The sequence below is a fragment of the Eutrigla gurnardus genome (genome assembly GCF_963514095.1).
Source record: "Eutrigla gurnardus genome assembly, chromosome: 15".
Taxonomy (NCBI): domain Eukaryota; kingdom Metazoa; phylum Chordata; class Actinopteri; order Perciformes; family Triglidae; genus Eutrigla; species Eutrigla gurnardus.
In genome coordinates this window covers 9,354,233-9,367,352 of record NC_139938.1, presented here as the reverse complement: position 1 = coordinate 9,367,352, position 13,120 = coordinate 9,354,233, and the positions used below count along the sequence as shown (strand labels likewise).

The window sequence follows — 13,120 nt, the reverse complement described above, 5'->3', positions numbered from 1 at the left end:
ATATCTACAGTAAGATAATTTGTTCTATCCAAAGAAAAGCAAAGTTTTGGATGTACCCTGAAACCACATATTTACCTCATGGTGCAGATTAGAAGATACAACATTTTAATATACTGTGAGACTTGCACTGTTGGTGTCAGAGGAAAATTCTCCAAAAATAGAAGAAGAAAATATTTTTTAACAAAATAGAAGCAAGATTATTGACTGAATAATATGTTTGCAGATTGTATGAAAATAATAAAAATAACAGATGCAAATGTTTGCTTGGTGTCGAGTGTATATTTCTTAGCTGATCATTACTGCACAGACCTCCCTTCATTCATGAAGGCATTTATGACTTGGCAGCCCACACATTTCTGCCACAAACACACACACACAGAAAATAATTTGCATTACAGAGAGGCCATCTTCCCACCGTGGCTGCAGAGAGAAACCGAAGGTTGTTAGTCGAGGGGGAGAGCAACAAAGCATCAATATGTATTCATATACATGGATACTGTCTACAATGGGCTTCACCATGCTGACAGGGGGAGAGATGGCTGGAGGGGGAAATGACTACTCGGAAACAGTCACATAAAGAAAAATAAGCCAAAAAAAGCGAAGCACTAGGACAACAAATGTAACAAGATTTATCCATAGAATTGTTTCTTTTTCCATTTTAAAGAGAGGAGCAATATTTAGCGATGGCATGCATGGCAGTTTGCACATGGAACACAACTTTAAAGGGGAATACATTCAAAAAGAGTTGGGCAGTCCACTCACACATAAGTGTCTTAGCTGTTTTGGAAGGACACTTGCTTCACAAAGTAGTGAGAACTGTTCTGCAGTCCAAACTTAGTGCAATTGTATACTCCTAGTAGATTTTGATTCATGCTCTATACATAAGCTTTATACAGGGGATGAAGGCCATGTGTCCACCAGGAATCTGCTTTAAGGGCACCCTCACACTAGGCCCAGTTGCTCTGTACCATGCTGAAGCATAATTGTCCCCCCGTCCCCTGCTGGCCTGCACTCCCATTGCTCAAGGTCCAACCGGGCTTAAGCACGGTTAGCTTTTGACATCCTGTCGTAATACTACACACACATGGCTTTACGTCATCATGAAGCGAGAAGCACAGTCAGAGTCATCACTGTGGAGAACACAGAGAAAATAACTGCAACTTTACTGATGAATATTCCCAGAATTCGAGCAAACACTCAACCTCTAGATCAGAGAATATGAGCAGGGCGCGCAGGGAGAACAAGCGGTCAGGTTTTAGACAGAGTGGCATAAAGACAGTGTCCCCCTGTCCCACTCCAATTACGCTCCAGGACTGCTCACACCACGAGTCTGAAGCATGCCCCGTCCGATCCAGAATCCATCTGTGTCTTGCACAGTCATCAAGAGTATTTTCAGTCAAACCTGGCTCGATAGCAGGGATCACAAAGTACATTAAAAAGGAAACTGAAGTCCTACAGGTGTATTATTCCTGTCAAACTAACAGATGCCGATAACGTGGTACAAGAAAAAGAAAGTGGTGAAATTGTTTCAGTCAGTAAAGATTCATTTTGGAATCTAAAAAGACATCTCTTAGGAGAACACTACTTGCAAAATGTAGTCGTTGCTATTTAGTTCTTTGGGATGTAAAAGTGAAATACAAGCAGATTTTTTCCTTTTTTGGAGTGAGTGGGAGGTGATTTGAGTTGCTCCCTGCTTGATAATGAAAGGAACGGCCTATTAATTATAAGTCATGTCCACGTTGCGTTCCCTCATGCATGACCATCGGTACCTTGCCTTCCCGCCAGGGCCAAGGAAGTGGACCTTGCTTGAGCTCAGTACAGAGTACTCACACTTGTCAGACAAACTTGGGCTCAAACGGGCTTGGGCACAGCATGAATTGCCTAGTGTTAGTGTGCACTTAGTTACTGGGACTAGATATGGAAGTGCTGCTCATTGCTCCTGCTGTTGCTCGGTTACTGTTCAAAACCTGCTAACAATCTGGTGTATTTAAAAAAAAGCTGTGGTATCTTTTAATTTTCATCACTGCAAGGAACATTTCGGTTTCATTGTTAATGCAAAAAAGGGCTGTGAATGATGACACCCGGTGGACACACAGCTTAATATGATTAACTTACAAAATATTTTTTGGGAGAGTGGGGTCCAAAACATTTTCAATTATGTAATATAATACGAGCATCTGTAAAATATAAATGAAATAATGTGTCATGCTTGAGGAGAATGCTAAGAGCATTTGGAAAGTGATCATTTGACAGTGAAGAATCATCGATATGGATGTCCGCATAGACCACTGTTTAATATATACTCAGTATGTCAAACGTTGTAATAGTCTATATAGTACAAAAAGACACAGGACACCAAGATACACCGATCAGCCACAACATTATGACCACTGACAGGTGAAGTGAATAATCCTGTATATCTCGTTATCATGGCACCTGTCATTGGGTGGGATATAAAGTATTATGCAGCAAGTGAACATTTTGTCCTCAAAGTTGAGTGTTAGAAGCAGGAAAGATATGCAAACATAAGGATTTGAGAAACTTTGACAAGGGGCATATTGTGATTGCTAGACTTGCTCAGAGCATCTCCAGAACTTCAGTTCTTGTGGGGTGTCTGCAGTGGTCAGTACCTAGGAAGAAAATCCGGTGAACCTGCGACAGGGTCATGGGCGGCCAAGGCTCATTGATGCACGTGGGGGTTGAAGGCTGGCATGTGTGGTCTGATCCAACAGACGAGCACAAATTGCTGAAAAATGAATGCTGGTTCTGATAGAAAGGTGTCAGAACACACAGTGCATCATAATGTGTTATATATGGGACAACATTTTCTTTTACAGTCAGTGTGATGTTTTGGGCCACCTATATACATATTGTTGCAGACCATAAATACCCTTTCATGGAAATGGTATTCCCTGATGGCAGTGGCCTCTTTCAGCAGGATAACGTGTCACAAAGCAATGGTTTGCTTAAGGAATGGTTTGAGGAACACAACGAGTTCAAGGTGTTGACCCCATTTTGCAAATTACAAGACTTAAAGATACCACAGCAGACCTTCAGAGGTCTCCATGGTGGACTCCATGCCTGTTTTGGCGGTGAATAATATACAACAATATTAGTCAGGTGGTCATAATGTTGGGCTGGCTAGGCTGATAGGTGTAAAATTGTCATCCGGGCTGAGATCAGCATCAGCTTTTTATAATGAGAAATGAACATCTCCTGTATGTAACGCCAGTTCTATGACTACTTGTGTGGCTATGTTGTAGACTTCACAAGTGTTTTTTCAGGTTATTTTATAAAGAAAGTAAGTACTGGTGCAGCTCCCTTTATTATTAGCGTTATTGGAATATTGAGAAGTGCTCAACACTCATTTTTACTGAGCATCAAATGGTCCGATCAAAGGTGTTTATGTCTGTCATACAGTATAATTCACATATTTTGCTCACAGTTGAAAGTATAGATCAGTGACATCTGGAGAAGAAGAAATGTGGTAATCCTTGACATCTTGAAAAACAGTTCAGGCTTGTTGTGGTGAGGGAGTCTGCTGAGAAGCCTTGCCTAGAGCTGCACCAGCATGTAAGAAATGAGACAGAATCAAGCAGAAATTCCTTCCTGAGGAAAATGTCCTAATGGGAAAAATGGCTTTCCTCTTTCTTTCTTTCTTTTGTAATTTTTCAAGATGAATTGAGGTAAACACCAATCTCCCCACTCAATTATGACATATAACTCCAGTGCAGTGGTCTGTTTCAATGGGCCAAGGCACAGGCTTTGGGTAAATCAACCTACAGTTTAAAATAAAATCAAGTTATAGGTGACATTTAAATACCAGTGCAACCTTTGTTTAACTAATTTTCTGAATTTAAAGTAACCAATACATGTTTGAAAAATATTTTATTTGTTTGAGGTTGGTAAGAGTCATATTCTCTTACTGGTAGTCCTGAGGTAGATTTGTGTACCTGGTCAGTTAGCAAACCATTCAAGCATGAATCTTGTCGGTGACACATCTCTGACTTAATTCATTAGCTAATAAATGGCTAAATGTACTAAAGACTGCAGAACTGATAATGTAGCAACTTTAAGAAAAAGGAAAGAACTGAAATGAACTACACTTGTTGACTAAAGGAAGGAACAAATGAAACAAAGACTCAGGGTCTTGTATTCCCCTTTAAAGGACGAGGTGATCAAAAAAAGTCCCACCTGCTAACCCCCCCCTTTCAGACATGGATCCAACCCTTACCTATTGCGGTGTAGAGGACCTGGTCACAACAACGCTGCCCAGATAGCTGAGATCAATCAAAAACAAAGCAGGTAAGACTCCAGGAGCCATCAAGAACCACCACACTGCCCCTAATTCATAATGATGGAGACATTGCAGTACATGAAAAGCGGACAGGCCCTGTGACACACTTTGCCCAACAACCTTTCCTTGGCAGTGAGGCCTGGGTGTGTCCTGGGGGCAATTAAAGGGGTCAGATAGAGGAGGGTTACAGAAGGGAAAGGGGAAGTAGGGTAACAGAAAATTAGAGAGGTTGGAAGGTAAGGGAGAATTTGTCATGCAGTCAGGTTACTTAGGCTGAGGATGGGCCGCAGGGCCTGCCAAGATGAACTCTTCTTAAAGCATCCCTCTGCATGATGAAGGCATCTTCAAAGGCTTGGCGCTAGACATAACAATGGGTGTTTTCTTTGTTAGGGATTCAATTGGATGAATATTATGAGATTCCTCCTGTTAGGTGAAAGCAGGGTAACGAATGACAAAGATGGAAAAACAGGGAACGTGTTGTGATGTCGGCAAATTCCCAGGCTCTTAGGGGCTTGTGCCAAGCAAATAACACAGTGCACTGTCAACAGTGGTTTTCATCCTGATGGATTATAGCCCCAAAAGTTATGAAATGTAATCTGTGAAGCAAATTCATTTCCTTGTTAATTCAACAAATAATTTTCATGGTCATAATTTTGGAAGAATGCTTCACAGATTCAATGGGTGAATACGTCTAACTTGATGTCTGACATGAAAAGCAGCACTGACCAAACTGAAACTTAAGTTGAAGCTAAACTTCACAGAGCTCATCAAATTAATCATCACAACCAAATGGGTTTCCTTCAACCATACAGTTTTCATTTCTCACATGAAATTGTTAACAGATTTTTTTTTTTTTTTTTAAACATCCAAAACAACTAAACAATAATTTGCCACAGAGTAACCAAAATGCTACAGCATCAAAGCATTATGGGTTGGGGCAGATAAATGATTTCCTGATCTCTGCATGCCTAATGCACCTACCCTGAAGCTGACAACTGGGGTGGAGAGGGCTCGGATGGCAGGATCCCCTCCTCAGTCCTCCTCTGAGATGGTATCTGCCCAAATATGTTGCTGCTTTCCATGGGGGGTGATGGGGACTGGGAAGCTGGATAGCTGGTTGCAGAGGTGGCAAAGGCAATGTGGGAACGGTAGCTGGGACTTGACCTCTTGCTACCTTGGCCTTGGGCGGGTGAGGAGGAGGGGGAAGATCTCTTTGAGAAGCTGGCTCTGGAAGGAGGGAGGAGGGTAATCTCAGACATCTCTGGGGGTATGTGAGGTTGGACAATGCTGGGACGTGGCCTGGGACGTACTACAATCTCTGGGGAGCCCTCATGGGAACTTAGGGGGCTTTGGGTGAGGGGTGAGAGTCGTGAAGGCTGAAGAACCACCTGATGCATGCCAGGATCCATCCTACGAGTCTGTCTGGGACTGAAACGAGGGGTGGTTTCAAACAATCGTGTGTCCAAGCTACTGAATGTGTGAGGGACAATATGGGACATTGGATTTGTGTAAGGCAAAACTGGCACACCCATACCGTGGCTTGTGTGCCTAAGCTGCCCTAAATGTGCCTCTTGCATAGCAAAATGCTTGGCTGGGGAGCCACGAGGCTTGGCCTTGCTGGGGGACTTGCTTGAGTGGCTCTTTGGTGCCTCCAGTGGTAGGACAGCTGGGTAAGTAGGCATTGGAAGGGAGGAGGGCTGGAAAGCACCAAGGGGAAGAACATGAGGGGGAGGAGGATAGGAGGAGTCGCGGAGATGCAAAGGGTGATGGGGTGGGAAAATGAACTGGGGCCCCTCCAGGCTTGCAAAGGTGAAATCCAGTCCCTGCCAAATCTCCGGTGAGCGTGAGGCAGAGGTGAGTGTCAGTGGAAGTGGGAAACCAGGGACAGCATATTGTGAGAAATCATTCTCCCCCATCATTTCTTCAGGAATCATGGGGTGACCAAAAGGACCTTCAGCAAGGTATGGGGGGGAAGACATGACTGAGCTGAGTGGGCTATTATCAGGCATGTAAAAAGGAGGTGGTGGATTTCTATCCACAGGGGGGCCAAGATAGCCATAGAAAGCCCTATGGTGGAGAGAACCCCGGATCTGTCCTGTGGCCTGGAGCCGGCTGCTCTCCATGATGGTCATACCTTCGTAGGGCCTCTGGAAACGGGGGCTGTAGGCTGGAGGCTGCAGGTAGGATTCCTGACTGGAGATGGGAGAAATCTGATGAGGCCGAAGTGGGGCCATAACTGGGGGTAGAGGCCTGGGATCGTCATTCTCTTCATCTGACTGCCGGAATTCAGGATAGAGGTCTGATTCTTCCACAAAAGGAAAGCCCTGAATTCGCCCGGGCTTAACAGACATTTCGGCATCAGTGGGATCTATGACAAAGCGTCCATCTGGGCCTCGGCTGATGAGTTCAATGGGTGTCGTTGCTTCAGCTTCATGCTTGGAGATGCTGTATTTCTTGCTTGTTATTGCTCTTTTTGTCTTCTTGTATAAAGACAATTCGTCCCTCTTCCCCGGACTTGGAGGTGGTTTCTTCCCACGCTGGTCATGACTATCTTCAGATGATTCTGACGGGGTCACCTTTGAACCAATGCTGTCTTGGCTCACCTTTCCTGAAGATGACCTACAGAAAAGAATACAGTAGAAGTTAATCTTTACGTATTTAAAATGTAGTACTCTGCGCAAAGCTTCATGATAGTGCTGAAAACAAATCCAGCTACAATGAAACAAAAATTACACCTTAAACAACACAGGTGTAAAGGTACATTTACAATAAACGCAAAGCAAATTTTTCATGTGGCCCTATTGCATTCAAATAGATGCAAATGACGTGACACGAATGAAGCAAATTCTTTATTTGAGTCATTTGAAATATTTCCACTCACTGAATAGTGGGCAGTAGTAGTCTGTGGACTCCCAGAGCTCTATGATGGTATTTAAGATTTGTATTGAGACTGAACGAAACTATGTGTACAAACCAGAGACTTTATATGGTACAAACAAAAAGGTTGCTGCCGTATTTATGCCCCCACGGTGTGTCTTCACAAACAAAGTTTTGCACATGAACCGAAGTTAACCATCAGAACTTGAGAGATAAAAACAGCTCCTTTATGAGTGTCTGCTTTTCCATTGATAGTAAATAGTGTGGCAGCCAGGAGTTTATGTGTAAATACTGCTGCAACATCTAAACTTTTCATTTAACAGCTGGAAAAAGACACATTATGTACCTCTATGCCTCGCTGTCTACGTGACCAACTTGGGAACTTAACCTGGGTAGATACTTAACTTGGACAGTGGGGTATAGTAAAGGGTAGATGCATAGGTTTAGTGACATAAGAGAATCAGCTTCAATGTTAAAAATATTTAGGTATAATTTATTGAGAATTAAATAGAAACAAAACTGCTTCACTAGAATTGTGTGAGTTTAGTTTGATTAGATTTGATTGACAGTGAACAAACAAAGCACCAACTGTCATCGGGTGACTGATTCAAAAGTTACTAACAACTTACTGATTGCCGTTGACTAAACATTACCAACTAGCAATGTAACTTAGCATCTGGCTTCACAGCATCATGGACATTGTGGTTTGTGGTTACACCACTGCTCTCTGGTTTGTGTTTGTAAAATGTTGTGATTTTAGTATTTTGTGTATTTTATTGTATTATTTGTCAAAATAAACAGATTTTCCGAAGATACATGTCTGCTTTAGTATGCTTAATCAACAAAGAAACACAATGCAAGTAATTCATGTTTATTCACATGTATTTCAACAACTCGACAAGGAAACAAAATGTACATTCTGGTGTAATGACAGTTTTCTAACCATTGAACAGAAACCGAGCAGGTAGAATGCTAATGAGTAGCAAGATGCCTCCCTTCTCTGCAGACGACTACCACAAACTTCTACAGAAGATTGCAGTACTAGAAACTAAAATGCACAGGTTAGAAGTGAATGTGGAAGTAAATGGACAATGTGGGAACGACACTACTTTACCATAGATCCAAAACAGTGGACAAGATAATGCACACATGAACACACTGCTAGTTAGCACTACAGAGAAAAATGAGGGCTGTGTGCAAGGTAACAAATCTACAAGTTATCCCTGTTTTCTTTGAGAGTGCTATGTCTGTGCAGACAAATGTTCAAAGAAAAGTAATCACAAAACGGTATATCACAGAAAACACCTGTGAAACATTTCGTGTTCTCAAGTGTTCTCATCCACACCCTCCCTCCCCTGGGTCTCAGTAAATTAGCTTGTTGACAATTTCAATGTAAAAATTACAAATATTATTGATGCCATTGTGCCCACTAAGCTGAAAGTGGACCCTGGCAAAATAAGGTCTCCATGGAGAAATGCCACGTTGGTAAGAACAGAAAAAGGAGAGTGTCGGAAAGCTGAACGTAGGTGGTGTAAAACAAATCAAAAGAAATACTTAGAATCTACAACCTGGAATTGAGAAATGCAAGACAATTCTTCTTCTCGTACATCTTTGCCAAAAACAATAACAACACACCGACCTTGTTTGCTACTGTCGACAGGCTAACAAACCGTCCTGTGTCAGGAGCCCCTGAACTGCTTTCCACCAGGGTCTGCAATGACTTTGCCTCCTTCTTCACAGAAAAAAATCTGGAAAATTCGGCAAGCAGTCAGCGCTTCCACATCAGGTGCAGGACATGTGTTGTCCATGTGTCCACTCAAAGTCAATTCAAAAACCATGGCACAATTTCATGTGATTAACCGTAAAACCTTGGAGGACATCATACAACATCAGAAATCCTCCTGCTGATATTCTGCCAACAGGCCTTTTCAAAAATGCATCACACTGCATGACCCCAGATCTTTTACAGATTGTAAACACGTCTCTTCTCTCAGATGTCGTCCCACAGGCCTTGAAAACTGCTGTTATCAAGCCTCTCTTAAAAAAGAACAATTTAGACACTTCGCTAATGAACAATTATAGACCAATATCAAATCTCCCATTGCTGAGTAAAATCATTGAAAAAGCAGTTTGTAAGCAGCTGAACGACTTCATGGTAATGAACAACTGTTTTGATGTCTTCCAGTCAGTCATGATTTAGACCACGTACACCACAGCACCGAGACAGCTCCTGTTAAAGGGATAGTTCGGAATTTTGGACATAAGACCTATTTTCAAACTCAGCCGGTGTGTTGGAGACGTCTGGAGACGTTTTCAAGAAATTTCATTCAGTTCTTCTAGTTGCCGAGTTCGCTTGTGCTATGGCTAGCGCAAGTCAATCGTTCTAGTTAGCATGGCATTAAACACTCATACCGACTCCACAGTGCACCCGAGGCAAATCAATTGTAACGGCAGACTATCGATGTACATATCTGTGTTGATAGAATGTTTGACATAAAACCAACCTTTTTTTTAAGGATTTATGTCTCAGCAGCAGCAGCAGCAGCAGCGTGTCACACTTCCTAGTAGGCTATGGCAGCGGCGGACTGATATCACCTAGCACTTATAAGTTACCGGTAGTTTGTTAACCTGCTGTCATTGCTACAGACCCAGAGTAGCCTGCAGTGCTAGTTTCTTCAATCTCACAGAAATGGCCACTTTTGGAGAATATACTGAAACTTTTGAAGACTCTTTTGAAGAGAGTTTTTTTCCACCCAAACCCAACCGTACCTGTACGAGCCTGAATATACAGAGGAAATATTGCGCGAGAGGGATGATCAAAGGGCAGAACGTGAACGAGCGTCTGTGGAGACCTAGATAGCCCCCGCTGGAGCTGAGAACCGGGACCGAACAAACGGAGACTGGTGGTGCCAGGAGGGAATCCCCGGCAACGCGTCCAAGGGTTTACGGTTCTCCGGACGGAGGAGAGGTTCGGGTTCGCGGTGCGTAATTGTGGGTTGACTGGGCCATGGGCTGCCCAGTGTTTGCGTGAGGTCCAAGCGCTTTTCACCAGGTCTGAGGGCATGAGGCCCGACAATTCTGCCCTTTTCGATTGCCTATTTACGGGTAGTATTTCGGGCGGCGCGTCTTAGAGTTTTGAGTCCGACGGAGAGTCCGCATGTGTGGATTCGCGTGGCCGTGTGCTGCCCGGTGTTTGTGTGAGGTCCAAGCGCTTTTCAGACAGCCTTGGGGGCATAAGGGCCAACAATTCGGTGGTGTTTAGGTGTGTATTTACCGGAGGGATTACCCGCAACGCCTCCGAGGGTTTACGGTTCTCCGGACGGAGCAGAGGTTCGGGTTTGCGGTGCGTAATTGTGGGTTCACGGGGCCGTGTGGTGCCCGGTGTTTGAGTGAGCTCCAAGGGCTTGTCAGACAGCCTTGGGGGCTAAAGGGCCGACAAATCGGCGGTGTTCAGGTGTGTATTTACTGGCTGGATTCTTAGAGTTTTGAGTCCGACGGAGCAAAGTAAAACTTCGCTGCTGCTGATAAACTAGTCCCTCAAAAAATGGATGATTCATGCAATGCGAGGTTAGTTTTGTTATAGATATGTACATCGACAGTCTAGTGTTTTAATTGATTTGCCTCGGGTGCACTGTGGAGTGTGTTTAATGCCATGCTAACTAGAACGATTGACTTGCGCTAGCCATAGCACAAGCAAACTCGGCAACTAGAAGAACTGAATGAAATTTCTTAAAAACGTCTCCAGACGTCTCGAACACACTGGCTGAGTTGGAAAATAGGTCTTATGTCCAAAATTCCAAACTATCCCTTTAAGGTCTTCAATGACATCCACTTAAACATGGACAATGGTAGAATTTCAGTTTTGGTATTATTATATCTCAGTGCTGCATTCGACACAGTCGATCACAACATACTCCTAGACCGTCTGGAAAACTGGGTGGGACTCTCTGGCACAGTATTAAAACGGTTTGAATCCTACTTGAAAGACTGGGACTACTTTGTGTCTATAGATAATTACACATCTGAGCGGGCAAAAATTACATGTGGAGTTCCCCAAGGCTCCATTCTGGGCCCTCTTCTGTTCAATATCTACATGCTTCCACTGGCTCAGATCATGAAAAACAACAAAATATGTTACCATAACTACGCAGACAATACACAAGTCAAAAGTTAGCACCCAGCTTCAAGCGCTAATGCTAAAAACCACAAACAAAGCCAGAAACTTAGGTGTACTCATGGACTCAGACCTGAACTTCAACAGCCACATTAAATCAGTTACAAAGTCAGCCTACTATCACCTAAAGAATATATCAAGGATTAAAGGACGTATGCCTCAGCAGAATTTGGAAAAACTTGTCCATGCTTTTATCTTCAGAAGGCTACTACTGTAACAGTGTCTTTACAGGTCTCCCTAAAAAGTCAATCAGACAGCTGCATTTAATTCAGAACGCTGCTGCTCAAGTTATCACTAAGACCAAAAAAGTGGATCACATTACTCTGGTTCTCAGATCTTTACACTGGCTTCCTGTCTGTCAACAAATTGACTTTAAAATACTACTGCTGGTTTACAAAGCACTGAATGGTTTAGGACCACAATACATTTCTGATCTACTGTTTAGCTACGAACCAGACCTCTCAGATCGTCTGGGATAGGTCTGCTCTGTGTCCCCAGGGTCAGAACCAAACATGGAGAGGCAGCCTTCAGTTTTTACGCACCACATATCTGAAACAAGCTTCCAGAAAGCTGCAGGTCTGCTGCAAATCTCAGCTCTTTTAAATCAAGACTGAAGACTTTTCTGTTTGCTGCTGTCTTTCAGTAAACAATACTATCTGTATTTTACACTTTTGAAGCTGAACAGCTTCTCCTTCGCTCTCGGGGTTTAGTGTCTTGGCTCATCAGCTGAAGGCAAGAATGGCATTGAATCAAATTACTCAGATAACAGACAAATCAGGCTTCATAACCTCTGACCCGGACAGAATAAATAACACTTTTAGATCATTCTTTTCTCAACTGTATACCTCAGAGTCCCTCACTGATGAAAACCAACTCAATAACTTTTTTTGAAAATTTGGACTTACCTAAAGTGTCACCCGAGGACAATCTAAGACTAGACGCCGCTCTCTCTCTCTTGGAAATTAAAGAAGCTATACAGTCAATGAACAGTGGTAAATCCCCAGGCCCCGACGGATGCACTTGCACTTGATAAATAAAAGTTATTAAAAAAAAAATAACAATGTGGTATCTCATTTGTTTCCCTTTGCTTTCAGTCTTAATAAGGGATTTCTCCATGTAGTGAACTACATACAGTAAAATGACCGTTCAGTGCTTGGTATTTGGTAACCTTATTCATTTACTGAAAGGTAAACAAGAAGTCCAGAAATTACGACACAGAAGTGATGTTTACAATAATAAGTGTAAAGCTAAGAGAAATTAGCGTGTGAGTTTGTCATCCTTCCCCATGTCTTTGAATGTTGTTCTGCATGGCAACATAGATTATTTCTTTATTTTTAAATCAGGGTTGAACTTTGAGCATCTTCTGACAGTGAGGAGTCTACATCTTTCAACAATGAAAGACCCAGACCAGTATTGTTGTGGTCTTGTAGGGACCATTTGGCATGCAGCCAGGTCACTGAGGAACTGGGGTTGAACCAAAGTGCAAGTGCAAGTGAACCAAAATGCACACACACTTTGTGCAAGAATGGGGGACAATGGTTGGCACACTCACTGAGGACTGAAAGGTTGGGGCCTGTACCTGCTTGTGTCCAGCCCTTCCCAGTAGGGTTCAATGCTTGGAATGAAAAAAATGATAACCCTAGCCTCAACTATTGACACATATCCAATAAGTTAATGAATACAAATAAAAAATAACATATAAACAATTAAATGAATGTTATTTAAGAACTCCAGTGGTGGAGATGTCATTTCAAAACAGCATAGTCATTTAA

The 13,120-nt window shown here is 42.8% G+C and overlaps 1 protein-coding gene across 4 annotated transcripts in view; it reads right to left on the bottom strand.

The window, feature by feature from the left end:
* Positions 1-13,120, bottom strand: part of igsf9bb (immunoglobulin superfamily, member 9Bb) — a 126,713-nt gene that overhangs the window by 4,835 nt on the left and 108,758 nt on the right. For 2 of the 4 annotated variants that reach the window (XM_084029277.1, XM_084029278.1), the window contains exon 18: positions 5,279-6,916. In XM_084029277.1, coding sequence (XP_083885403.1) covers positions 5,279-6,916 — 1,638 coding nt within the window. Of the gene's footprint in view, positions 1-4,234; positions 4,281-5,278; positions 6,917-13,120 lie in introns of all 4 variants that reach the window. The other 2 variants (XM_084029280.1, XM_084029279.1) reach the window with 2 other exon arrangements.